Genomic DNA, 27,676 nt, shown 5'->3' with positions numbered 1-27,676 from the left:
GTTTCTCCCCGCTCCCGTGCGCTGCCCCGCGTACCGGAGCACGCAAGGGGTGTTGTCTCCGGTCTTTCTGCCGGGCAGCTGCCCGCACACCCGCTGCTGCACCGAGAGTAAGTGTAAAACGGAGCAAGACAAAGCGGGGAGCGGGATGGGATCCCGCCCGGTTCCCCCTGCCCCGAGTCGCTGCGTCCGGCAAAGGGGTCCTGGTCGGGGCGACCCCGCCGCGGAGCCCCGGGAGCTCTGAAGCGGCTGCGAGGCGCCGGGAGCCCACACCGGGCTGCGAACGGGACGGGTACAAAGCACCGAGTTCCCAGGGTGAGCGGCAAAGGGGTGGGCTTGCAAACGGGACCGGGAGCCCGGACCGGGCTGCGAAGCACCGGGAGTGCAAACCGGGTTGCAAATCAGACCGGGCTGCGCCGCACTGGGAGCTCAGTCGGGTCTGCAAAGGGTCCGGCTGGCAGAGCACCGGCAGTGCTAACCGGGCTGCAAATGGGACTAGGCTGCCAAGCACCGGGAACCCCAACCGGGCTGCAAACGGGACCGGACGGTGCAGCACCAGGAGCTCCAGGAAGGCTACAAACGGGACCAGGCTATGCAGCACCGAGAGCCCCAAGCGGGCTGCAAAGAGTCCGGCTGGCAGAGCGGCGGGGGAGCGGACCGGGCGCTGACTCAGCCGCCGCCGCCCCGGGCCGTGACGCGCCGAGGGGCGGTCGCTGCCTCCTCCATATAACGCGGCGGCAGCGGCGGCCGTGCAGAGCTCACACCGGCCTTTCCTGCGAGGGGAGCGGGGCTGAGCGGCCAGGCTGACATCGCCTTCCTTCTCTTCTTCTTCCTCCTCTTTCCTCTCGGCACAAGCTGCCCCTTCGCCGGCTTCAATGAAACTGGCAGCGATGATCAAGAAGATGTGTCCCAGCGAGGCTGAGCTGAGCATCCCTGCCAAGAACTGCTACCGCATGGTCATCCTGGGCTCCTCCAAGGTGGGCAAGACGGCCATTGTCTCGCGGTTCCTCACCGGCCGCTTTGAGGAGCAATACACGCCCACCATCGAGGACTTCCACCGCAAGTTCTACAGCATCCGCGGTGAAGTCTACCAGCTCGACATCCTGGACACGTCGGGCAACCACCCCTTCCCAGCCATGCGTCGCCTCTCCATCCTCACAGGTACTTGGCTGGGGAGCACCAGGAGGAAGGGGGTGGTCTCTTGGCATATTTCAGGTGGTTTTGTCCAGTTTGGGGATGTTTCTTCAGTGCCAGGAGGAGGGAGGTGGGATTTTGTGTGTGCATGGGGTGAGCAACTTTGCTCCTTGCACGGGGTGGATGAGAGGATGCAGGACGCAGGTGCTGCCCTGTCCATCCCTCTTTAAGTGCCTCTATGGCTTAAATAGCAGGTCTCAGTGTGTCCCCGTCCCTGCAACCATCTCACGTTCCCTCTTTGTCCCCAGGAGACGTGTTCATCCTTGTGTTCAGCTTGGACAACCGAGACTCCTTTGAGGAGGTGCAGCGCCTGAAGCAGCAAATCCTGGAGACCAAGTCGTGCCTGAAGAACAAAACCAAGGAGAACATAGAAGTGCCCTTGGTCATCTGCGGCAATAAAGGCGACCGGGACTTTTACCGGGAGGTGCAACCCCAGGAGATCGAGAAACTGGTGGGAGGGGACCCCAAAAAATGTGCCTACTTTGAGATCTCAGCCAAGAAGAACAGCAGCCTAGACCAGATGTTTCAAGCTCTCTTTGCCATGGCCAAGCTGCCCAGCGAGATGAGCCCCGACCTGCACCGCAAGGTCTCGGTCCAGTACTGCGACATCCTGCACAAGAAGGCTCTGAAAGGCAAAAAGCTGCTGAAAGAGGGGGGCCGGGGCAGCACGGAGGAGGCGTACGGCATCGTGGCCCCCTTCGCCCGGCGACCCAGCGTCCACAGCGACCTCATGTACATCCGAGAGAAAGCCATCGGCGGCGGGCACAGCAAGGAGAAGGACCGCTGCGTGATCAGCTAGGAGCCCCGCTCGCCCCGCAACGGGAAGGAAGGAAGGAAGGAAAGGCGGGAGAGGGGGAAAGATGCTCATTTCCAAATTGACTTTGAGCAGGCAGGAGGGTGGGCAGGTGCCCACCCCGGGGTCGCCGCTTCCCCAGCATCCCTCCTCCCAAGGGATCATTTCCATCGGCTCCCTCCGCGGGGGTGCATTTTTGGGAGCGAGGGATGTGGAAGGGGAGGCTTTGGAGGGCAGGAGGGGGGTGTCACTGGGACCAGCCTCCTCCAGGCAGAGAGACAGGGAAAGGATGAGCTGCTGGGCAGCCAGGTGGGAGGATGAGTGCGGAGGGCACAGACCTTGGCGTTTCTTTCCCTCCCAAACCACCCAGCCTCGGGCAGTGCCTTCAGGAGGGAGGGCAGAGACCTGACACCACCTGCCTGGGGCTTTGGGCTTGGTTTTTTTGTTGTGTTTTGTTGTTTTCCTTTTTAACTTGAGAAACCGTGCACAGACTCTGGCTCGGTGTCGTGTGTTCGTCTGTGTCTGCAAACCATGCGCAGAAGACACTTGTAAGCTGTTGCAAAGACATTGCAGAGTTACAGCCCCGATGGACCAAAAAAACTGATTCTTGTTTACATTTGTCTTGTCTGATTTGCAAGATTTGGGGAGGGTGGGGGGAGTGGGAAGGGTTTTTTAAATAATAATAATAATAGGCACTTTATGTAGGTATTGTTTGTCATTGACATGAACAAAAACAAAATCTTCAAGTGTTTCTACCGTGGGTGAAACTTGATGTTTTATTTTTTCTACAAAACAATAAAATCTTTTTAAAACACCACCTGTGGGTTTGCCTTTGCTTCCTCACAACAAAACAAGATCGTGCTGAACACAGACCTGAGCCCAGCTGTGAGGTGCTAAAAACTGCTCTCCACTCATTCCCTTTATTACCCCATTTTCTCCGACTCCCAGTGCAAAGGTTCCTGGCTCTGCAAGCAGCCGATTTCTTGCCACATGGGTTACGAGGGGCCACGCACAGTTTCTCAAGCAAGTCACCGAGCCAAGACTCTTTCCTCACTTTAAGGCCGAGTTAGGATCCTGCCAGCCCCACTGGTATGTCATTCACTGCCGAAACCCGGCCAGCTGACATCACTTCGTCATAAAGAGCTGATTGTGTTCCCTGGTTTTTCCTGATTAATCAAGCACACTTTAATGATGTCAACAGGGAGTGACTCATTTGCACCCCGTCCGGGATATTGTTTTTATTTTGCAATATGAGTAAAGGAAGTACTTTGCTCCAAAGGTCACCTTTGCATCTGATGGCTTTCAATCTCTTTAATAAGTCGCAGTAACCACTGCTAGAAGTGAAAGGGAAAGAGGAAAGCTTTTCAAAGAACAGCTCTCCCTGGCTCCAGCTGCTGTTTCAGTTCATTTTCAGCCCCCGTTCTCCCTCAGGCAGCAGAACTAATCTACGTTTAATACATATTAATGGCAAAAAAATTCTATCAAAGCCACAAAAGTAGAGTGGGTGAGTGAGACTGCAAACCAAACAGCTCCAGTTTCGTTTGAGACTTGGATTCAAGTTCACAGAGTTAACTTGTTCCTGTGCTAAGTGCCAGACGTTTCTTTGGAAACATGTCGTTTCTTCCACCTCCACATATGCCCTGATTTCACAGGAACAGCAGCTGGCAAGAAAAAGGGGGAACCGCTGTCCAGGTGCGAGATACAAGAATTTATTGAGCTGGGCCAGGCAATGGCTGGCAGAAGGGTAATTTCAGTAATAAAACGAGTGTACATTGTGCTTTGTTTATCTTGGTGTTCTGCTTCACTCAGAGTTTACACACTGGCGCCTTCCCAAATAAAGTACTAGTAAGTACTCCAGGGGGACAGAGTAATCCCTGGGCTACAGGTGAGTCCCAGTGAGCAGAATTACTCACCTCTTGGTTTAGAAAAGGAAAAATCCTCCCCAAATAGACCTTGCTTCTCTTCTTTTGAAGGCACAAGTGCTACCTGCCCCTGGATGCTCGTTCTCAATGGATATTGTATTGCACTAGCTGGTTTTTCACCTCTTCCACTACTGACCTGCATCATCTCTTCAGCAGAACTCAGAGAAATGTGAGGTTCAAGGTCACATCTTTTGTTAGTTGGTGAGATATGGTGCTGCCCACCAGGTTGTTATCAGCTGCCGTAGGAGCGAACAGCAGGACAGTGAGCCCTGAAACCCAGCTTCGGAGAACGTTCCATCAGCTGCTTGCAAATGTTCAAGCCGCTCAAATATTTGTTTGTGGGAAGCCCCTGGGGCACTTCAAATGTGGAACTGACCCGTCCTGTTGAGCCGGACTTCTGTCACGTATGGAATAACTAAAAGCCATTGTCATTTACGGCTTTTGCTTCAATTCTGCTTGCCCCTCCTCTGTTTTAAGAGCAACATGCCCAATGTACTGCCTACAAGCTGCATTCACCCAAGGAGATTTACCCACCCAAAGCCTACCGAAATCCATCCCCCCGGCAGTCCCTGTTTCACTTTCCCCCCGGCAAGTCACCTTGTTTCCAAAAAAATGATATAAAGACAAAGGAGCTGGGCTACATGCTGTTAAAGTTCCACCCCTCCTCAGCCCACATCCCACAGTGAATACACAAGAGGAGCAGTTTGGAATTTCTACATCTTTACTCATCTCAGACACAACCACCACTTGTTTAAAAAGAGAAACACAAAAGTGATTGAAAGCAACCATTCCTCTTTTGACATAGATTGGAAAGTGCCCCAGAGACTCTTTCCAGGAGCAAGGCCAGACAGCTCACGCTTCCCTGTTATGCTTCTTTTTGATGTCTGGCTACTTGTGTCAGTTCAGAAGTGAAAAAAAAATGTGGAAAATGCCTTCTTTTTCTTGTTGAAGTTACCCAGCAGGTACTTTGACCCTTAGTGAGGAGAAAACATAATGTCTCCGGCTTGCTTGAATATAAAAAAAACCCCAAAACAAACAAAAAACACCCCAAGAGAAAACAAAAGGGATGCATATATAAATGCACAGTCCTACAGCAGATCAAAGTGAACGTACAGCTGTAATCACCATATGTGAAGCACATGGTGTTCTGGTTCAGTGTCATACACCTGTGATCCACACAGACACAACTTCAGAGCAACATGAGCAAAAAAAAGCGTAAAAGAAAGAAAAGTAAACTTCTGCCACCTTGTTCTCTCCTGTTTGGCCAGAAGAGGAGCAGCCTCAGACCCGGAGAGCTGAGCTGCACTACTCTTTGGGGATTTCAAACATGCAAAGGCTCTTGTACTTCTGCAGCAACTCGTTTTTGGTCCGGACCTGCTCCCGCAGGTTCTGCAGCTGCTGCTGCTGCTGCTCCGGGCTCACCCCGATGCCGGGCATGGAGCTGATCAGCTTCCTCATCTCCTGGAACTTGTTCTTGAGCTCGTTCAGCACCTGGTGAACATCCTGGCTGTCCTTGTCCATGCTGCAGAGGAGAGAAAATCAAGATACTGTTGATTTTCCTACTGGAAATGCCCCTTCAGCCCATAAAGCTCACTGTCATTTCCAGTACAATCTGGGCTTAAACTGGAATTCACTGGAAAACTTTCAAGTCTGCAGTTTCAAAACATGACCACAGAGCAGGGTAAATGCTCCCTCTGTTTGAACTCCCATATCTCTCTCTAAGGAAGTTAAGATTATGTATGTGTGTTGTGTGCAGGCACCTGGAAAAAGCTTCTCAGTTTCACCCGTGACCTGTTGCTGCTGTAATAGAAAAAAATCAATGCAGTCAAACAGCTTGACAGCAGAAAACAGAAACTGTTCCCCAAAGTATCAGAGAGTATCCAATGGCAGAGAAAATGGTACTTTGGAGCTTTAACACAACTCTCTGGGGATGTGTATATAATAAAAGAGAAGCGACGGCTTTTTTTTTTCATTATTTTTAAGAGCAGCACAACTGGTTCTGCAGCAAGCTCTGTGCTTTTCAAGGATCAGTGTTGTCTGACGCAGCGTCTGCCCTCAAACCCTCATTAGTATCTGCCTCAGCTTCGTTAGCACCAGCACAAAGTTTTACTGATTCCAGTCAAATGCGAATCTGCACTTACAGGGTTCCTGTTAATAACAGGAGTGGGATTCTAATGGTCTTTGAAAACCAGGAGCCTGTTCAATAGCCAGACCTAAAAATAAACCTGCTTAGCATGACCAAGGCAGAGAGGCACTCGATTACAACTTTGGGGAATCGTGACATGGCTGAGAGCAAAACTTTTAACCAGATGGTCGCCGTTCGTTTCAAAAGCCTGCTGGAACAAAATATTCATCACTCCCTTCTAAATAAAACCGCAGCTCGTACTCTAATGTATCCCCATTATGCAGGCATTCACGGTCAGGTCGGCAGTGGAAAAACACAGGCACACACACAAAACCATGGCACATCGGGGGAAGGATGGGTTGACACTGCCTTTATGGATGACACCTTTGCGAGCAACGTCCTCCCCACTTCAGCTCTCCCCAAGTCTTGTTCCCCTCCCCACACGTAGCAAACTGATGGCTGCCTGTCCAGTTCATTGATCCGGAGGAATCATTATTTCAGCTTTTGGCTTTTTGTCCCCTGATGGGTGGTTTTCCTGCTGGATCAAGCCACTGAAGCGACTCCCTCTTTGGGGGCACGGACAGGCAGGGGTGAGGAGAGGTGGGAAGAGGCTGCAGCTGCCCTGCGGTAACGCAGGACTCACCACAACGTCCGACCACAGCCTGTGCTGATGGACACACATGGGCCTGCCTTAAGGCTCAACGTTCTTTATTAAACCAGCACAACCCACCGGTGGTGGAGCCATGCGTTGGAATGCCACTTGACTGTACAAGGGTGAAAACATCAGCGAATCCTCCCTGGGAAAACTTTCTCGGGACCCAAACAATAATAAAGAGCACATGCCCTTGAATGTAAGCAAATTTACGCAATACATCCTTGCTCCCGAGCACAGAGTCACCTTGGAGATGTGTCTTCACGGCTGAGCCAGTGTCAAAACAGCGGGGTTGGGCTGCGCAACCAGCAGCAGTGTTAAAGGATAATACATTTGCCATCTGTCAGGGATGCGAGGGAACATATCTCACCCTTTGCCTCTGTGGTTCTGCAGCACTGTTCAGTGTACCTACGTCTGTTCAGGCCAACCAGAAAATGCCGTGTGTGACGCTGAGGCAGGTAACTGGGTAGCGGGAGTGGGTGGCTCAGTGGGACCAGGCACAAGATACTCCAGGGACTGCCATCTGCGGGTCACCGTGACTTGCTCAGTGACACACGGGAATCTGGGAGCCCTCAGCCCATGGCTACTACCCACTGTATTTAGGTACACACATGCACTTGGCAATGGGCTTAGCATCACTTCTCTGGTCCAGACAGATCAGGCAGAATTGAGTTCGGGGACAAACGCCCATGCCCAGCACAACGGAGAGACTGAGGGAGATCTGAGGGTTTGTGCTCTCATGCCCATTCTGTATCCAGACCGCTGTGCCATGATGTATTCAGTCTTCCCCTGCCATGGCGCTCGGGGTGCAGAGTTGTGAAGCACTGAACCTTTCTCACCTTTCAGACCTCCCTGACACAAGGGAAACATCAGCAGGACACAAGCCAGTTCCAGCACGGCCTGTGCCTTCTGAGGCTGCAAAGAGCCGAACTGTTCAGTTATCTGAAGCAATAACCCAGCACAAGGATGACACTCCGGCGTACCTGGGCCATCAGAGCGGCTGCAGCGCCCAGGTGACCCCAATACCGGCCAAGTCCTGGGGTGACTCGGAGCAGTGATGCACTTGGGGCTGTGCCAGCTCTGTCCAACACCCTTCCCAGGAACTACTGATGGGAGAAAAAGGGCCAAGGAGACACTGGGACACTGGAGGGGTGAACCCATTTCCCTGCTCCCCATCCAGGGCACTCTGAGGATGCTGCTGGTTGGAAAGCAGAATTAGGAGGAGGATCCAATTGCCATGCTGCCCACCCAGGGATGCTAGGGGCTGGACAACATCATTAGAGAGTGATCCCACTGCCGCACTCCTTGTCCAGGGCATCCTGAGGATGTCGGGGGTGGGAAAACATTAAAGGGGTGACCCCATGGTGCTGCTCCCCACCCAGAGCACCCCGAGGGCGCTGGGGGTCATGGATAGAATAATTTCAGTTGCAAGAGACCCTCAGGATCATCCAGTCCAACCATAACCTAATTGTAGCGCTAAACCATGTCCCTAAGAACCTCGTCTAAACACCTTTTAAACCCCTCCAGGGCTGGTGACTCCAGCACTGCCCTGGGCAGCCTGTTCCAATGCCCCACAGCCCTTTGGGGAAGAAATTGTTCCCAGATCCAACCTCAACCTCCCCTGGCGCAACTTGAGGCCGTTTCCTCTGCTCCTGGCGCTTGTTCCTGGGAAGCAGAGCCCGACCCCCCTGGCTCCAAGCTCCTTTCAGGCAGTTCAGAGATCAGAAGGTCTCCCCTCAGCTCCTGTTCTCCAGCTGAACCCCCAGGTCCCTCAGCCGCTCCATCACCCTTGTGCTCCAGCCCCTCGCCAGCTCCGCTCCCTCCCCCACACCGTCTCTACAGGTACCCGGCTCGGTGCGGGCAGCCAAGCGGTGCCCCGAGGGACGGGGGAGCCCCGGTGTGCCCGTCGTTACCATTTGATGATGTCGTGGACGAGCGGCAGGAAGGAGAACTCCTCCTGCGCGGGCGGCGGCGGCAGCGGCGGCTTCTGCTCGGCCGACGGCTCCGGTGCCGGCTGCTCCTCGGCGGCGGCGCGGGCGGCACCGGCGGCCCCGGTCCCCGCGGCCATGGCGGCCCCGACCCGCGGCGCCGAGCAGTGACGGAGCGGGGCGGAGCTCGGCCGGGCCGGCCCACCGCGCCAGCCGCCTGCGCCGGGGCCTTCTGCTGAGCTTGGCCTTGGCCTTGGGCCTGGAGTCTGGTCTGGGCTTAGGCCTGGCCTGGGCCTTCCCCTGAATTTAGCCTGGGCCTGTGCTGGTGTCTGGGCGGCAGCTTTCCCCATATCTTGGGCCTGGGTCTGCACCGAGGCCTGAGCGTGGGCCTGGTCTGAACTGAGGTTGAGGCCAGGGCTTGGCCTGGGGCTGAGCTGGGGCCAGGACCAGGACCAGGACCAGGACCGGGGCTGGGTCAGAGCTTGGGCTGAACCTGGGCCTAAGCCTGAGCTTGGGCCATGCCCCTGTGACCCCTCCAGCAATCTCCCTTTCCCCCCAGGCCCAGGGCAGGACCAAGCTCCATGCAGGAGGTGGGAGGAAGGACAGAGCAGGGGGTCCTGCACCCTGAGGGCAGAGCAAGGAGAAGAGGTGCCCATGACCATCCCGCACTGGGCTGGCAGTGACTCCCAGTGACCATCCCGCACTGGGCTGGCAGTGGCTCCCAGTGACCATCCCACACTGGGCTGGAGTGGCTCCCAGTGACCATCCTGCACTGGGCTGGCAGTGGCTCCCAGTGACCATCCCGCACTGGTCTGGCAGTGGCTCCCAGTGACCATCCTGCACTGGTCTGGCAGTGGGTTCCAGTGACCATCCTGCACTGGGCTGGCAGTGGGTTCCAGTGACCATCCCGCACTGGGCTGGAGTGGCTCCCAGTGACCATCCCACACTGGGCTGGAGTGGGTTCCAGTGACCATCCTGCACTGGGCTGGCAGTGGGTTCCAGTGACCATCCCGCACTGGGCTGGCAGTGGGTTCCAGTGACCATCCCGCACTGGGCTGGAGTGGGTTCCAGTGACCATCCTGCACTGGTCTGGCAGTGGGTTCCAGTGACCATCCCGCACTGGGCTGGCAGTGACTCCCAGTGACCATCCCGCACTGGGCTGCCAGTGAGTTCCAGTGACCATCCTGCACTGGTCTGGCAGTGGGTTCCAGTGACCATCCCGCACTGGTCTGCCAGTGGCTCCCAGTGACCATCCTGCACTGGGCTAGCAGTGGGTTCCAGTGACCATCCTGCACTGGGCTGGCAGTGACTCCCAGTGACCATCCTGCACTGGTCTGGCAGTGGGTTCCAGTGACCATCCTGCACTGGTCTGGCAGTGGCTCCCAGTGACCATCCCGCACTGGGCTGGCAGTGGGTTCCAGTGACCATCCCGCACTGGGCTGGCAGTGGGTTCCAGTGACCATCCTGCACTGGTCTGGCAGTGGGTTCCAGTGACCATCCTGCACTGGTCTGGCAGTGGCTCCCAGTGACCATCCCGCACTGGGCTGGCAGTGGGTTCCACTGACCATCCTGCACTGGGCTGGCAGTGGCTCCCAGCCCCTCAGAGTGCTCAGATCAGTGTCCCAAGCCTGCGTGCATCTCTCCCTTTTGAGCCAAATCTTAGGGGAAAAAAAATGCGTAATTCCACATTAAATCAATAAGCACGGCAGGGTTTTAGTGTCTCTTTCAGCTCCCAGCTTTCCGCCATGATTTTTCATTAGTTGGTGTCCTTAGTTTGACTTTAATGCAACTGGGGATAATACGTCGAGGTGGCTGAGTGGTGGGGAAATGGTCTTTGTGATGCCTTAAAGGCGAATGCTTACGCAGGACCAGGCTTCCTGCCCGAGGGAGGAGGCACAGCTGACATCAGCCGGAGGGAAAGCAAGCTGGAGTGTTGGCTGAGAGCCTGAAACGGGAGGAATCTGGAGGAAGAGAGACGGAGCTCTGGTGTCAGGGCTGGGACTGCTGTGAAGCTGGGAGAGGGGAAGGAAACGCGGCTGTTGTGTGATCTGTGGGTGGAATGTGGCTTGAGATGGTGCGTGGTGGAGCCGGGGAGGTGGAGGGTGATGCCACTTCGCACCAAACGGCCTCAAGAGTTCGGTTCGGCAAACGGCTGCCGCTGTGTTTAAATGCCTCCATCAACACAAAGGATCACGGTGCTAATAATACCAGCCACAGTCATGAGTTTTTCTTCCTGGGTTGGCTGAGAGAAAATGCATAATTTAATTTTTCACTTGAAATAGGCCCCTCTGCTCAACAGTGACGGGCTGAGGATGACTAGGAAGGCAATTTTTTTTTTTTTTAAACCAATTTATTTTGAAAAGCAAACAGAAGCTATTTATATACCAAATGAGAATGCTGATAACTATTTAAAACACAGTGAATATTGACTGTTTGCTCTAAATATAGCAGATGCAATCGCTCACTTCATTCCTGCTGTCAGGAATAGATCCTGGCTCAGGTGGTGGTGCTGGAATGTGCGAAGGAGCCCGGGGGAGCCCAGGTCCTGCGGAGCAGATCCCTGCGGGGAGGCCGCTGGTATTTACGGTCCTTGACCGCGCCAAGCAGGAGGTGCAGGATGCTGTGTCCTTTGCCTGGGGCTGAGCCGAGAGGTTTTTTATGGGCTGTTTCTAAAGCCAGACTTGATTCAGGCTCTGTGGGGGACACTTTCCTCTGTTCCGTGCCGGTTTTAACTCTCCCCTTGACGTGACAGAGGAGGGCGGCTGATTGCCGGGCTGCCGGCCGCCTGCCTCCGAGGGGTGACTCAGGCAGGTGACAATGCGTAGATGCCATTCAGCCGTACGTAAAGCGCCATCAATAAGCGTTTCTTTGTGCCGTTCAGTTCCCATTTTGGGTCATGTGTTCCCACAGCAGCTGGACGAGCTTTATCTAGTTGGCGTTTCTCCCTGTTCCTGCCTATTACCTTCCCTTTCTTGTGGGAACTGCTCGAGTGACCCATCTCTGTCCTTTGGGGCTTGTCACATCTCGTGGCAAGTCCAGGGGAGAATGAAGGTGTTTTGTGGTGGGGCTGTGGTTCGACAGGCTCCCCTGTCACTGAAGATGCCGGTGAATTCGTCAGATGAGACTGCGTGGCCATAGTAGAGCTGTTGTCTATAACATTTGGTGTGTCTGTATCCCTGGTGAGGACTGCGGGGAGAGGTGAGACCCAGCTGGCAGGTCTGGATGAGGAACCTATGAAGACTCCTTGTGAGGCAGCTAAAGCGTGAGCAGAGATGCTTAGTGTTGAATGAAAAGAATAATTTCCCCCTGGAATTTGGTAATAAACCTGAATTGCAAATGATCGACCTGTTCCTTGCATTTGATTGTGGTTCTTTGTATAATTCACTTGCTGGAGACCCAGTTTCTGAAATGTGCAAATTTCTCCAAAGCATCTGATCTCCTGCATCTTAAAGCCATCATGTTTGTTTAGCCCATTATCCTAAAAAACAGCTGATCAAATAATCTGTATCCAGAGCCTCTTTTGTTATTGCCTGTTTCCTTTATGATCCAAATGTTATTCTTCTTTTTCTGTCATTTCTACATAAATTGCACCTCTTGTCTGCTTCCAAAGGGAACTTTTGAGGGATTTACTACCAGTTATCTAACTCAGCACGGGGTGACTCTGTACCTTTCACCGTTTCCTTACAATGACTTGATGTTTTTATATTGATGGTCTAGCATTTCACTGGGCTCCGCTTCTCACTGCTGGACCATCTGTAGCTGGTTGTGTTATCATTTTTGACCATTTGGCTATCACCAGGCTGAACTTTATCTCTTCCTCCTGCTCCTGCGCTGCATTGTCAGCCTCAATTTTCTATTCAAGCCTTGCTAAGCTGCCGGGGTGGGGTAAGTCTGTTGCTAAGTTGGAAAGATGTTGTCAGGGTTGCGGTCACCTGGGATGGGGTGATAGGAATGAGAAGTCACAGCTCCAGCTCTTGGCTGTGGTCAGCAGCACTGAAATGTTGGACCTTTTTGTTATGTCATAGCTGCGATCCTGCAACTACTCAGGTTCCTGGCCAAGATCCCCCAAATTTTGACCAGATGGGAATTTGGTCTCAGGCTCTGCTGTGTCTTGAGTCCTGGTGTCATTCAGGGACTATTTCAGGGCCCTGGTGTCCCAGGCTTCTCAGGGGGTGCTGAGGGGAATGGGGGGGTCATAAGCTGAATTTGGTCTTTTGAATACATGTTTTAGGCAGAGAAATTCAGGCCCTGGAGGTCTGGCTGCCCCCAGGCATGCAGCCCTGCACCACCACATGCTCCTAGAGCTGCTGGGGGTTAAGATCTAACTGGTGTGAACAAGCAGCACCAAACGCATCCCAAGCACCCCATTGTCTCCCGGAGCTCCCCCGGCTTTGGCAGAGCCACCAGCTGCTGGGGACACCCTGCAGTGCCCCATCCTGGGGCTGTCACCCCATGGAGATGCTGTCCCCAAGGAGAACAGCTGCCTCTCCCAGGGAGCCTGGGACAAGAGGTGACACAGGAGCTTTGACCAAGCTGCTGGTGGCTCCAGGTTGGGTGAGGGAGCTGCAGGACATTGGCCTGGCTGTGAAGGCCACTGCTTCAGTGCACCGAGCCTCGGGGAGAGGAGAAGGGGGATGATTCAAGGGCACAGGGAGGATCCAGCAATCTTGTGATGCTCGCCGATGCCACCCCACCGCTGAACAAACACGGGGGCCGACCTGGGCTGTGTGCCACCCTGGGGGGAGGCACCCGAGCCAGCGGGTGGGCAAGAGGAGGACGGGCGGCTTCTTGCGCAAGGTCAGCTACGCAGAGACACGGATCCGGGAAACAGACAGAGGGATCAGCCGCAACCTCAGTTTCCGCTCAGTGCAAAGGGGAGAAAGTGTCCTTGCAGGAAGAAGAGGCTTGGAGTGTGAATTTGGGGTGTCCCTGAGGAAACCCACCCTGCAGAGAGAAGGGCCCTTGTTACCACGGCACAAAACCAGTCCCGGTTCCCTGCTGGCTCTCGCGCGCAGCGCAGTGACTCAGCAACGTCCCCGCCATTACTTACAAACAATGATTTCGCCACAAAACATGTGCCACGGAACACACGAGGCAGCAGCGTTTGCACTCTCCATATGCAGCCATGGGCTTGAAGCAATGCTGCAGGAGCCTGCACCAGCACCCAGCGCCCAGCCAGAGCAGGGATCTCTTCCTTGATCCTCTGGATGCATGCCCTGCATGTTGGGAAGGGAATGGAGATGAACAGCACACACACGGGCATCTCTGGGCATACACATCCCTGTGTGCATCCTTGTGTGTATCCCTGTGCTCGTGCATCCCTTTCTGCATCCCTGTGTGCATTTGGATATTAGGAAAAATTTCTTCCCAGAAAGGGCTGTTGGGCATTGGAACAGGCTGCCCAGGGCAGTGCTGGAGTCACCATCCCTGGAGGGGTTTAAAAGGTGTTTAGATGAGGTTCTTAGGGACATGGTTTAGTGCTAGAGTTAGGTTACGTTATGGTTGGACTTGATGATCCTGAGGGTCTCTTCCAACTGAGATGATTATATGATTATATGATCCTTCTGTGTGTGCATCCCTTTCTGCATCCCTGTCTGCATCCCTCTGTCAGCATCCCTGTGTATACATCCCTCTATGTGTGCATCCCTTTCTGCATCTCTGTCTGCATCCCTCTGTCAGCATCCCTGTGTGTACATCCCTCTATGTGTGCATCCCTGTCTGCATCCCTGTGCTCGTGCATCCCCATGCTCACGGATCCGTGGGTCCCAGAGCTGCGCTGCCCAACATATGAGTACGATGCAGGTTTCACAGCTTGCTCTATTCACAGGACAGACTTAGCAAGATAAATTTACCTGGATGGATATAGCAGGGACCTGCTAATGGGGCCGCATTAAAGACTTTATTGAAGTCCCTGCTCCCTTTCTTGGTGTCGTTCTTATTCTGCTAAAGTGGGTCAGGCTTTGTTTGTGTGTTTGTCAGGTTCCCTTCAAGTGCAGCAGGAAACACTGTTACCTGATATTTGAGCACTTCAAAATGTTGCTCTCTGGTTATTTAACACAGGGGGAGAGGGAAGGGGCTTTGTTCGGACTTTGTTTTGACACCACTAAAAAGACATCAAGTTAAGATTTTAGCCTGTCCTTTGAATTGCTAATACTATTTCGCTATAATTGGCCTAATTACTGAAAACAGACAAATTTTACGTGGGCTTTGCAGGATGAATCAGATGTTCTTGAAGAATCTCGTTTTATATGCCAGAGCACTGGGTTTCTGGGGCAGCGCTGGCGTGGTGAGAGACACGTCTCTTTTGTGAATCAAGGCACTGGGAGATGGAGGAGTCTCTATCTAGCTGCCATGGCGAGAGCAGGGTTTTGGGGAGCCTTCCTCCTCCCGATCCTGGGCTCTTTTTGGCAACCGCAGCCAAACCTGGACCCCTGGGGTGCTGCCGTCCCCCTGCCCGGATCACCCTGTCCCCCTTCTCGGCTGTGCCGGCAGCTCTTGCCCATTTTGGAGGCTGGTAGCCCGCAGGGTGGCTTGTCACAGTCACGCGTCCCTGGCCTTGAGGAGCCCTGTTTGCCAAGGGTTTAATGTTTAGCCACTAGTAAACAAAGCCTATCAGAGAGGTTTTGCTGACGAGGTGGCTAAACTTTCCTAGGAATTTTGTTGGCTCTTGCGGCACAAACAGGGCCAGGATGTGGTGGCATGTTTGCCTCAGATAAAATTTTCAATGGAAAATGGCCTGGGCTTTCCTGGACCGGATTCCCCGTATCCCTCCAGCTCCCATTCCCTTACTCCTTGGGCATCGGCTGGTGTTCCGGTGCTCCGCTGTGCCACATCCTGCCCAAAAGCTTTCTCACCATCCCAGGCACACTCTGATTTATCCAGGAGGAGTTGTTTATTGGGCTGAGATTAGTTTTGCATTTTGACTCCAAGCAGCAATTGGGGATTAGGGCTTGCTTCATTCTAGCAGTGTCAAAGTAGGGTTTTCAAATAATGTCAAGGGGGAAAAGAAAAACCCTGCTTGTTGTTCCGACTTCAGAAATGAGTGAAGTGGTCCTTCATGCCTTTACCCCATGGGCATTTCTCAGCCAAAAGCCTGACTTTTCCCCCCAAAGAAATGTGCCCTAAAGCCCAGCTCAGTAGGTGCTGCCTGGCTCAGTGACCATCGGGTGCCCATGGCTTGATCCAGCCTGGAGCTGGCTTGGGCCCATTTCCACCTTCCAGATAAAGCTGAGCCCAGCCTGGCTTCTCCCGCAACACCAGAAAGGGAGCTCAGAGCATCATGCAAAGCATTTCAGTCGGTAACACTGTCTTCTAAACCCAGCGCAGCTCAGCCATTTCATCATTGATCTGAATGCAAACAAACGTCATTAGAGAGGGCGTTTAGCTCTCAGATAAACACTTTCCTGTCCTTGCTCTTGCTCCTGTGCAAAACTGTCCCTGCTGGCACTGCCAGAGGCTCTTTAGGTGCTCCTGCTGGGTTTTGCTGTTCCTTGCTGGCAGTGGCAGCTCCTGGCAGAGCTGGGCATCGCGTCTGTGCCGCCCGGGAATTGCACTAGGCACTGGCTGCTGGCCGGCCCGTTCCGGCATCTCTCAGCAACTGCAAAGATAATTGCCATAAGTCTAATTGTTCCTGCTGGATAACAAGCATTTTGCATCATCATCCCCAGCTGCTGAGAGCATCATCCGAGTTGCTATTTCAGGGGCAGGAAGCGGCTCCTCTGGGCTGGGGAAAGCTGAACCAGGCTGGATCCAGCCACCCAAAGCAGAGATCCTGTGCTCCCCTTCTTCTTCCCTTTGCTAAGTTTTATGTTTTAAACTAGCTAACAGGCTCACAAACCAGGCAGTTACAGGGGGGAGCTGGCAGATGAGCGGAGAGAAACCTCCTCCCCTTAGAAACCAAGCCAGGAAGGAATTGCCATCACAGCGCATGGCCACGGCTCGGTGTGACGAGCTGTGTGTGTTCTCAAACATGCCATGTTGCTCTGGATCTGGTGTTGCCCCTCGTTCTGAGTGATGACATTGCAGACAGCAGGGTTTGAAGCAGCACCCGCACGCCGTTGCACCAAGCAGATCCCACTCCATACTGGTGAGACAAGTGGCCCAGGCTGGGACCGCAGTGAATGTCACCCTCTCCCCCTGGCAGAGCGGATGAACCAGCCGTGCAGCAGAAACTCCTGACTGGGAATTGATTTTTCCTCCACCAACAAGCGCTTTGCAAGACCCAGGAACCCACCACCTCCTGGGCAGGGCCGACCGTGGCCGAGGCTGCTCTGATGCACGAGGCTGGCTTGGCAGCAGGAGCGAGCGTTTGAGCAAGCCGAGAGCACGGTGCTTTGCTCCCTGCACCGCGTCTGCACCTGGCATGGCTGCTGTAATTGCTGGGCGCTGCAGGGTGTATTGAGTTCAGCTGTGGGATCCCCGCTACACTCATGCTCACAAATGTCAGGTTTGGGGCAGCATCAGCAGAGGCTGTCCATCCCACCCCATCCCACCCCATCCCATCCCATCCCATCCCATCCCATCCCATCCCATCCCATCCCATCCCATCCCATCCCACAGCTCCCAGCCCATCCCAGGGCTCCACACTTCATTTGCTTTTTGTTTATTTTCCACAAACCAGGAGGCTGCAGCTGGCTGCCGAGTACAAACCGCATTCTCAGAGCAGCACATCTCAAATTAACCCCCTGGACAATTCCCAAAGCTTTCAAACCCCATTTTTCTCTCCTCTGCTCTGGGGGTTGCATGACCACAGCCCAGCAGCAAGGAGGCAACACTGGGCATTGGGGTCTGTCCTCTGCTGCTTATTCCCTGTGACTGCGGCCAGGCTGCCTTCACCATACCCTGCCTTGGCTGCTGGAAGGGGTTTGAGGACATCGATGTGACATCAAGATGTAAGGCAAAATGGTTTTGCTGCCAGGTTGTCACTTGTAGCCCTAATGTCATGCACAAACTCCTGGAAATGGGTTTGCAGAGGATGCTGCTGAGTCTGCCTTGGGAAAGGGTGATTCGGGGCTTGAGATAAGAGTCCTAGGAGCTGGCTGGGAAAGAAGAGAGAGGAAAAAATGTGTCAGGGCAAGAGAGGGGAGAGATAAGCAGCACATCTGGGCTGGGAGCATGAAGTCGTCAGCCTCTCTGGCGCCATGGGGTTGCAGGGTGGCTGGATCTGGGCTGGGACAGCCTTGGATGGAGCCCTTTGCCCAAACCCTCTGGCTGCAGCGGGCAGGGAACAGGCAGCCCTGCCCATGGAACCACTCTGGCTCCCCAGAGCTGCAAGAGGAAGGGTTTGCAGGGACGGGTCCCCGCAGCCCTATGGAGCCTGAACCCCGCTCACTGCCAGCCTGGGACACAAGGTCTGGTGTGTGCCATGGCACAGGCCACACTCAAGAGATGCTAATTTAGCACCATGAGCATGTTCTGTTGGTGACCATATGTCACACCTTTGGGAATTGCTTTGCCTTTTGCATCAGCTCAAACTTCTGGGGCTGAGATACATTTTGTACTGAAACAGCCTCTGCTGCTGCCCAGAGGGGGTGTTGGGGGGGCTGGGAGAGAAGGCACCGTCCCCATGATCCAGCTGGGCCCTCGCGGCTGATTTTGCATGTTGTCTCTTAATTGCAGTTCTTCATGTTCTCTGAAAACAAAAGGCGTAATTAGCTGGAGGACGGAAAACGTGGGGAGCCGAGAGCAGCCTGCGGAGCTGGTGGTGAGGGAGCAGCCGCCCAAGGGCTGGGCTGTCGCTCCCAGTTTTGCAGGATCCATTCTCCCCCCTCACCAAACCAGCCGCTGGCATTTCTCCTGCCACTGTCCCCATCCTTCTCACTTGCTGTGCCGTGTCCGCTCGGGCATCCGGGAGGAAAACCGGGTGCTGGCAGCAGCTCCTCGCTCTGATCCCACCACCCTGCAAGCACACAAACACGTTTCTCTTCTGCCAGCTCCTTATTTACTGGCACTGTATATACAGTATAATCCACCCACAGGGTATCCAGGCTGTACTTGGCCGGGAAGGACAGAACATCCTTGTTATTTGAAAGGTCAAAGCGAATGTCAATACCCTGTCGGCTTGAGTCAGCAAGAATGCCAAAGCTGCCTTGGGGACATCGGGTGCTTGGAGGGAGAGTTGTGGCTGTTGGTTACACTGCTCCCTGTGCAACAGGCACAGGGTCCCCAAAAGCTATACTTAGGGGTCGTCAGGCATCGGAACAGGCTTCCCGGGGCAGTGGTGAAGTCACCATCCCTGGAGGGGTTGAACAGATGCTGAGATGAGGTTCTTAGGGACATGGTTTAGTGTAGAGTTAGATTATGGTTGGACTCAATCATCTTGAGGGTCTTTTTTGCAATCAAAATGGTTCTGTGATTCCTGCAGGGTCAGGCAGAGCAACTGTCTCCTCTTCCTCCTCGATGGACAGAAACTGCCGTCGCTTTGAGCAGGGCTGGAGGAAACACGTCTCAGGCAGACGGCTGGAACTGATTTCCAAGTGACAGAGGTGCTTGTGTGTCCCTTGAGCTCCCGGTCCTGTGCCTAACGATTTCCTCAGCTAATAATCTCTGCTGGGCAGGCGGCAGCACATGTGGGGGCTGAGCGCCGGGACAAGGGGGATCATTCAGAGCCTGACGTGGCGATGGCAGCACCATGCTGCTCTCCCTGCCACAGGGACCCTTTGCATTTCTCCCCGGTGCATCCCAGCAGGAGGGCTCTAATGACGGCCCCATCTAAGAGAAGGAAGCTTTGTTTGGGCTTGGGGAATGCGGAGGTGGATTCGGAAATCTTTTCACGGAACAGGCTGCCCAGGGCAGTGGTGGAGTCACCATCCCTAGAGGGGTTTAAAAGGCATTTAGACGAAGTTCTTAGGAACATGCGTTAGTGCTAGATTTAGGTTATGGTTGGACTCGATGATCCTGAGAGTCTCTTCCGGCCGAAATGATTCTATGGTTCTATTCTATGATTCTACTAGGAGCTGATGAGGTTTTGCAGCAGGGCTTTGGGGTCCCAGGGCCATGCTGGGCATGGGGGCTACATGGTGTTGCCCCTGCAGATGCGGCATTGTCACGTCTCCCTTCCCTCCAGCACAGTGCAGGGAAAAGCAATGAGAGGATGAATGTGGGTGCAAGATTCGCCAAACACGGTCGCTCGTGGAGGCCCCCGGCTCTCCCCAGCCCAGCACCAGTGGCCAGGAGCTGTGGGACACGTTGGTCCCCACATGTGCTGGCTGGCGGTGCTGCCCAGCCTGGCACGGCTCTCACGGCCCCGACCTTCCTGGCTTTGAAAACAGAACGGGAACAAGACGCACTTTTGTTTTCAGTTTGGGAGCTGGAACGGGACCTTCGAGCTGTTCCTGGGGCTGGCGGGGAGGGGACACACCACGCTCCAACACCTCGAACACAGAGGGCGGCCTCGCTGCACCCTTGCTCTGTTCCCACTTTGTCCTTCGGCGGCAGAGCCCAAAGCTCTCCCCGTCCTCTCCCGCAGCCCGGCTGGCTGGGGGTGCTCCCCAGGGCCACCAGCGGGGACAAGCGGCTCCAGCAAAGGGACAGCCTTCAGCTGGAAACCCCACCGGCTCTCACGTGGCTCACGTGAGCCCCGGGGAGGTCAGAGAGTTTGTGCTGCCACTCGATACCAAATGTGACTGTTGCCCTCGGTGGTGCGGGGCACTGAACTAGAAAACCAGCATACGAGGAATGTGGGTGCCCCCACCTTGTCTCACCCCTAAAACTGAGCTCGTGGCCACCAAGCAAGTGACCCTGGACCAGGCTGTGGTGGCACAGCTGGGGACAGGAGGGCAGGGAGGGCTGTGACTTGCAGCCAGGCCATGCTTCTGCCCATTGCCTGGGGAAAAATGGGGTTGATCCCCTCATCCAGCCATGAGCAGGGTTGGCTGGTCCTTACCTGCAGACCTTCAAGTCACAGGAATTAGGGACAATATGACCTTGTACCACCAGGATTAGGAAGATGCACCTGGGGAGCATTTCCCTGCACAGGGCTGGCATTGGTTTGCTGTTTGGTATATTGACCACGAGGCAAGCAGGCAGCAGATGATCAGGGTTTTCTTTCCTCTGATGTGGAAAGGGCTGTTTATAGAAGGCAAATCACCACATCCCCCTGATAGCCAGTAGGGACCTGGCACCTCCTCGTCACCCGGAGTAGCCCCAAGGACAAAAATCGCAGCAGCTTTCTGCTTCCCGGCCCCACTTCTTATCAACCTCCCACACCCACAGACGGAGAAATAATCTGCCAGGTTCCCGTACAGGAGATTGCGGAGCTGGGCAGTGATGAGAAATTACATGTTCCCCGCCAGGTCAATACACACAGCAATCGCTGCTGGTGCAATGGCTTCTCCAGAGCTTTCCAGCAAATCCCTGGGATGTGCCCGAGAACTTCCCAGGAGCCACTTGCACTCACCGGTAGGGTCACCTGCCCCCCTTGTGTGCCAAGAACCCATTTCATCTTGTTGAGTGACAAATCCATGGCAGCATTCACAGGCTTAGGCTTTTTGCAGTCATGGCAGGGAAACACATGTTTTTAAGAAAGATTCCCAGGTAATCTCAGCAGTGGGGACTTAGAATGGTAGAATCATAGAATCATTTTGGTTGGAAAAGACCCTCAAAATCATCAAGTCCAACTGTTAGCCCACCCTTGTCACTAACCCATGTCCCTAAGAGCTTCATCTCTGCCTCTGTCCAACCCCTCCGGGGATGGTGACTCCAGCACTGCCCTGGGCAGCCTATTCCAATGCCTGACAGCCCTCTCTGGGAAGAAATTGTTCCCAAGATCCAACCTCAACCTCCCCTGGTGCAACTTGAGGCCATTTCCTCTCATCTTCTTCTTTAGGAGTTCACGAGGGAAAATAAAGCCCATTCCCAACTGCCTGTGCCACGGAAAGCCGGTGTGAGGCTGTTTGTGTGTCCTGTGGTGTTTGATCCAAAATCTCCCCAAATCTCCCCAAATCTTCTGCTGGCAGGAGCTCAGCCAGGACAAGGTGGGGACAGATCCCCACGGGCCAGGAGCCACTACAGGGCTGGGAACAGGAGAGTTTGTAAATTGTTTGGCTGAGAAAGGGGCTGGGGAAGGAGTGGGGACCTGCTGGGGCAGCTCCATCCCTGTCCCGTTTGGCCACAGTGCAGTGACACCCACCACTGCCTTGAACCCTCCAATGCTGCGTGTTCCTGCCCCATGTCCCCATTGCCCTGATCAGTTCCCTTCCCTTGAGCCAGCATGAGGGTTCATGCAGGAGCCAGGTCAGGGACCAGTTCTGGTTGAAAACATCTGCCCTGCCAAAGGTTTGCACCCCAAATTGTCCCTGTATGGGTCTGGCTGAATCAGTGCCACCCGAGGTGCCGTGGTGCCAGCACCCCCCGCACCAGGCTCTTGTTTGTGCTGATGGGTTGTATTTTTCCCATGAAAAACATGATCTTTGTTTTTTGCTGCCTCAGGGCTGAACCGTTGCCCTCCCCTGGGACGGGTCCCTGAGGGCTGGCGGGGATTTGTAACTTGCCGTGATTTCTGCTGGAGGTGGAGGGGGATGGAACCGTCGCACCCGGCACCAAAGGGACCCAACAGCAGGACCGTCCAAGCATGACCTTACCTGGCTGTGCAGGGCAAAGCCCTGGGGACAGACAATTGTCCCTTGGAGACAGCGGTGGCATCCACAGGATGGTGCACATGTTCAGAGTCACCCATCCCCATCCTGTGGGAAAAAAACCAAAAACAAATAAAAACAGAAATAAGATTTTAGAATGCAAATTTTTGCCTCTAGGTCAGGGATTCGCTCCTCTCTCCCCTGATCTGGGAGGGACGTGGCAGGAGCTGGCACTGCTGCGAGGGACACTAGGTGACCTGAAGGCAACGTATAGCAGGGTGAGCAGCATTGGATGTGGGGCTGGACATGGGGGAACCAGCTGAGCAATAAAGCGAAGCAGAAGAGCTGTGGATATAAGGGGCTACCAAGTAACCAGGGCTTGGGGACACCCCCCAGACAGCTCTTCTCCCTGCACCATCACCCTCCTCTGCAGATGCTGCAAGGGGGAGCAGGGAGAGGGGAAGGCAAAGCAAGTCCCCAGAGCCAACCTCAAACCCCAAAGCTGATCTCAAACCCCAACCATGGTCCCTCACCCCTTGGCCACCACCTCTCCTACCCCACCCAGCTCCTCCTTATCATTATGGGGCTCCACGACCAGGCCAAACAGCCACCACCGCTACATGTGAAGCAGCACAGGGAGGGCTGGAGCCCTGAACACTAAACAAAAGCATCTTGTCTTCTGCAAGGTGTCGAAATCCAACCCTGGCTGCCTTCAGGCAGCTCTGCTTTCCCTGCCCTCCTCCTCTGCGGGGTGAGAGGTCTGCAGTTGCTCAGCTCTGTTTACTAACCATGGATTTTCCCCTCCAGCTGTTTCTTTATTTTCACTGCAAAACAATGCAGAACCACCTTGGCCGAGAGCAGGTGAAAGCTCAGCACTGGTGTCTGCACCAGTTCAGACCAGCAAAGAGCTGGGTATCCTGCCAGGGGGATAGGATGGGACACAAGGGGACATGGGGAGGTCCCTACGGTGAGATCAGGTGCGCAGGACTGGGGGCTGCCGTGAGCTGGGGGACACATGGGGTGCTGGGGCATGTGTGGTCACACCAAAACCAGTGCTGGCTGGGGGACTGTTGAGGACCACCAGGGCATCTTGGGAAGGTCCTGCGGCCACCAGGAGAGGTTTGTCCCCCTTCTGAACCCGGGATGGAGGTGGCCACCACCTCCCGCGTCACCAGGATCTCTTCTGGGACGGCTGAGGACAGTGGCTGGCCTTCCAGACAAAGAGCTTTTGGTGATGAAATGCCTCTTGAGCAGCTCTGTCCCAGTGTGGCCAGACACACGGCCAGTCCGTGCCGAGGTCATGCTCTTTCTGCTGGATTTCTACCAGCCACTGAGTTATTGCAGGAGGAAAGAGATGATTTAGCATTAATTTAACCCTGTGGAAAGAGCCGGGTGTCTCTGCCTGTGGCCTCAAGCCACGTCCAGGGTGGTGGGACCCCCACCCCACTCTTCCCTCACCCACTGAACATCCCCGGGTCCCTCGCTCCTGCCAGATCCCCACTGCTGACCAAGTGGGTGCGGGTCCGTGAGGACCCCTGCACGATGCAAACTTCTTCCAACACACTTCCCGCCAGCTGGAGCCCTTCAGGGACCTGGGCAGACCCCACATCAGCCCTATTTTGGGTCCTCCCCGGGTTTCCAGGCTGGTTCTGCTGGGGAAGGCAAAGGGCTCCAGCACAATGGGCTGTGCCAGCCCTGTCCCGGTCACCAGCGCTGGGAAACACCTTGGTGACCCACGGGATTGTACCCGCAGGAGCATTACCCGATTGCTGTTGCTGATAACAGCATTTTACGGCTCTTACCCTGGGAAAGGTGAATCGGTTCATCCTCCCACAGCCTTAAGGAGAGGGGAGGGAGGTGCAAACAGGAAAAAAATGAATTTGGGGAGAGCCAGGGCCAGGCTGTGCCAAGCTCTCCTGCCTTCCCAGTGGGTACCGAGGCGGCTTCGCACCCTGGGAAAGCCCATTTACCTGCCACTCACCACCTGCTAATATTTTCCAGCTCCAGTGCTCATTTTCACCCAAATTGCACACAGAGGTAGAAGTCAAAAGGTTATTTCTATATGAGTCAGGACAATCGCTGATGGAGAGGAGAAGCAGCTCCTGCTGAGAAAAACACTGCAGCGTGATCCCAGCCCTTTACTAGACACTGGAGCAGCCACCGAGCAGCAAAACTTGATGGGAAATCTGGTTTCCTTGGGCTGGCTGCTCGCAGCATGGCTGGGTTTGTTTTGTTCTAGGCTTGAGATACTGGTCAGACAAAAAAAAAACGCTTTGTGAGTGTTGAATTAAAAGGATGATACAAAAGCCACAGGGTGCTTCGGCTAGAAAAACGTGAAGGGTTTGCAGTCGGCCCCGGCGGGGCGCAGGCTCTTTGGAGAACACGGGGTTCCTGCGATTAGCCTGCTCATATGACTCAATATATAACCACCAGTTACACACTAGATTTAATCATGGGTCAGAAGTCATGGATAATTCAAACTGCGCAGAAAATGTTGATGGCGTGCTTGTTGAGGTTGTTTTTTTCTCCTACTCTTTGTTTGGCCCAAACAACCTCCGCAAAGCAAATGCCCCCCAGCCCGGGGCAATAGTGGGTCGGTGTTATCTGAGCCGGCTCCTGCCCTGGCCAGAGCCTGCATCCCACATCCAGCTTTCTGAACATCATTTCATCTCGTGTACTTGTGATGGGGAGGAAAAAAAGGGATGATTCATGCCCTAAACCTCCCATCTGAAGCACAGCATCGGTCCTCAGCCCAGTTATTTTGCTGTTTGTGCAGATGACTGCAGTGAAGGTGCCCCCACCACCCTGAATTAGCAGGGGTGTGGATGCTGCCCGCGGTGTCCCTGGAGCACATGGGGCACCTGGCTCAGTGCATTCTCTGTTTCAGTCTGTCCCTCTCATGTGCTGCCCCAGTTTCTTGTCTTGGGCACTTTCTTTCCTGACTGAGCCATGAAAGCTGTTCTTGTATCAAAAAGATGTCCTGGGGATGTTCAGGAACATCCTGCCTGGTGAGGTGAACTGAGCAAAGGATTTCAAAGCAGTGTCTCGGAAACATTGATCGGGGTAAAGACCTTGTGCTCTGAAGTTTTGTCCCAGGCTGTAGGGAGCATTGGCTGCTCTGTGCACCCACAAATGGATTATTGTTTCCCACTGCTTTCCAGAGGCAGCAGCCACGATTTCTTGTGAGCTGCTTCTCTGATGAAGGCATCACCGAAGCGAGAAGCCGTCCTGCAGTTTTGGACAACACAGTCTTGCAAGGACGGTTATTTGCAGGGAGTGTGTTGTCCCATGTGCCAGTGACCGCAGATGTCACCGCCCAGGCATTGCACGGGGACAAGGACCTGTCATGGACCACGGCTGAGCTCATCCATCACTGAACCTCCTCTGCGCCTCTGTCTCCTTGTAGGTCATTAGGAAGGATGAGTGATCCCTCCCTTCTCTTGCAAAACCCTTTGCCATGCAGCAACAGAGAGAAGGATGAAAATAGCCCAGACAAGCATAAGAAAGCTTTTCCCCATGGGAAGGGAGGCAGGAAAGCTGCATCACATCCATTTTGCAATCAGGAGAGGCAGCGAGACAACAGACTCACCCGTGGTCAGGCATGATGATGCTAAACCACCTCTCTGGGCAGACCCTCCCGGTCCCTGGCTGCTCCTGCCCTCACCATGGAGCTGGTGGCTCCAGCCCGGCGGTGCTGGCACAACCGGAGTGTTTTGCCAGCAAACTGTGGATCTGAGCCTGGGCCAGAGCCAGCCAGAGCCTGGGAGAGCTGATTCCTCTTCCCAGCCCCAGTACATCTGCACAGGGAAGAGGAAAATCCCTTTGGGACAAGGAAGAGAAAGCACTGGAACAGGCATAAATAGCTTAGTAATAATACTAATGATAGCACTTAGCACGTAGGCAGCAGTTTGCAGAGCAGAGCGCTTTACAAACATTAATTAGTGCTGGTAGACAGTTCAGCGATATGGTTCCCATTTTGCCAACTACGAAGAGCAGAGAACCGACCATCTGCTTAAATCCTTTTTAATTTAATCCTGGGGCAATCATAGGAAAATCCTGAACCCATTTCAGCATCAGATGGAGCACACACAGGCTCTTCAGACCCTCTCGGAGGGCGGCAGATGCCGAGCATCTCGGCAGAGGGTTGTTTTGAAGGGTGTTGGTGGCTGTGGGTTGTGCCCGGGGGCGCAGAGCTGGAAAACACAGGGCGGCTGTTTTCTGTGTCAATAAACACACGTGGTGTAGCCGGGGTGCTGGTGGTTTCCCTGAAGACACGTTGTGCTGTTGGTTCCTTTGGGGTTTTCCAGCTAGGGATGGAGGGTTTGTTTGGGCTCCTCTCGCCCTTTGCTGGTCTCTGTGGCAGTTTTGGTGACTTTTCAGGACAATCAGCGAAAATTAAAGCAGCTGCCAAGAATGATTGGGGCAAGTCGGGTGGGTTAAAGTTGTACCTGGGGCTCAGCCCTGTGGGGTGGCTGTGCTGGCCCTGTGGGCACTGGACACAGCAGCTGAGGCTGCCTGGTACTGGGATAAGCTAAAACTGCTTAATTTAAGGTATCTAGTGGTTTTCTTTCTTTAAAGATATCCTGCTTTGTATTGCACAGCAAGCGACATCGTTGCAGCACACACAACAAACATTGGGGGTCAGGGCTGGGGGCTCAGCCGAGGGGCTGGAAACAAGTTTAAAGCCAGAATGAGCTGGAGACAGGAGCTGCACCCCCAAAATCCTGGGGGAAATGCAGACATTGCAAGGTGCTGAGCAAAGAGGGCAGGTGGCTGCAGGTGCTTTTTCCCTCCTCTTTAACCCTTTCCATGGATAATTTGCAGGAAAAAGAGGTAGATGAAAACGTGGAGGATGGGAAAGGCCAACCCTCCCGCAAGGAGATCCTCTTCCACTTCAGCCCCAGAAAAACACGTTTGTCTGCTCTTCAGCTAATATTGAAACCTGCGGCCCTTTCCCAAATATTGCATTTAAATTTCCCACTGCAAATGAACCCATCAGCCCTACAGACAGAAAAGCCTCCTTAACTATGGCACTGGCTGTTTTTCTGAGGCTGATTTATTAGGATTAGTGGCTTTTTTTATTAGGTGCAGAATTTAAAGTCTGTCATGATGGAATTTTTCCTTCTCTCTGGGCAGATGGGTCCTAACATGGAGCATGAAGGAAAGAGTCAAGCATGGCTTACAATACATTTTATTTCTTCTCCAGACAAAAGAGCTCCTGAGTCACTTTGTCCCTGACTGAGCGCACCACATATCTCGCTTAAATCCCTCGCTGAGCTGAGCTGGACTTGCAGCTATGTTGCAATTATGCAGACGCTTGAGTGCTTGGCTAAACCAGGGCCTCCCATTTACCATTTCCAGGGCCTTTCCAAATTATCCCCCAACCTGGCCACACTTTGGGTCCAGCACAGTGCAAATGGTCCAGATAAGGCTGATTTCAGCAAGATTCTCTAAGCTCAGGCTTAAGTTTGCCCCGCACAGCTCCGGCTCC

The 27,676-nt window shown here is 54.2% G+C and overlaps 2 protein-coding genes across 2 annotated transcripts; one reads left to right on the top strand and one right to left on the bottom strand.

The window, feature by feature from the left end:
• Positions 1 to 872: 872 nt before the first annotated feature.
• RASD1 (ras related dexamethasone induced 1) lies at positions 873 to 1,990 on the top strand (the record flags this gene model as incomplete). Its single annotated transcript, XM_080353846.1, has 2 exons — positions 873 to 1,158; positions 1,440 to 1,990. The coding sequence occupies 2 exons, from the start codon at positions 873 to 875 to the stop codon at positions 1,988 to 1,990; spliced, it is 837 nt and encodes a 278-aa protein (XP_080209972.1).
• A 2,625-nt stretch (positions 1,991 to 4,615) lies between these two features.
• On the bottom strand, positions 4,616 to 8,798 carry MED9 (mediator complex subunit 9). Its single transcript, XM_080354235.1, has 2 exons — positions 8,597 to 8,798; positions 4,616 to 5,428 (listed from the first exon to the last, which is right to left on the bottom strand). The coding sequence occupies exons 1-2, from the start codon at positions 8,749 to 8,751 to the stop codon at positions 5,212 to 5,214; spliced, it is 372 nt and encodes a 123-aa protein (XP_080210361.1). The 5' UTR covers positions 8,752 to 8,798; the 3' UTR covers positions 4,616 to 5,211.
• Positions 8,799 to 27,676: the final 18,878 nt, after the last annotated feature.

This window comes from Nesoenas mayeri (genome assembly GCF_963082525.1).
Source record: "Nesoenas mayeri genome assembly, chromosome: 15".
In the NCBI taxonomy this organism is placed as follows: domain Eukaryota; kingdom Metazoa; phylum Chordata; class Aves; order Columbiformes; family Columbidae; genus Nesoenas; species Nesoenas mayeri.
Note: the sequence above shows the minus strand (reverse complement) of the source record. Positions and strands in the feature narration are given on the sequence as shown.

Excerpts from the sequence above, each read along its gene's own strand:
- MED9 (XM_080354235.1), bottom strand. The coding sequence starts at position 8,751 with ATGGCCGCGGGGACCGGGGCCGCCGGTGCCGCCCGCGCCGCCGCCGAG. Across the intron at positions 5,429-8,596 it reads GTCCACGACATCATCAAATG|CATGGACAAGGACAGCCAGG; the intron begins GTAACGACGGGC and ends TCTCCTCTGCAG.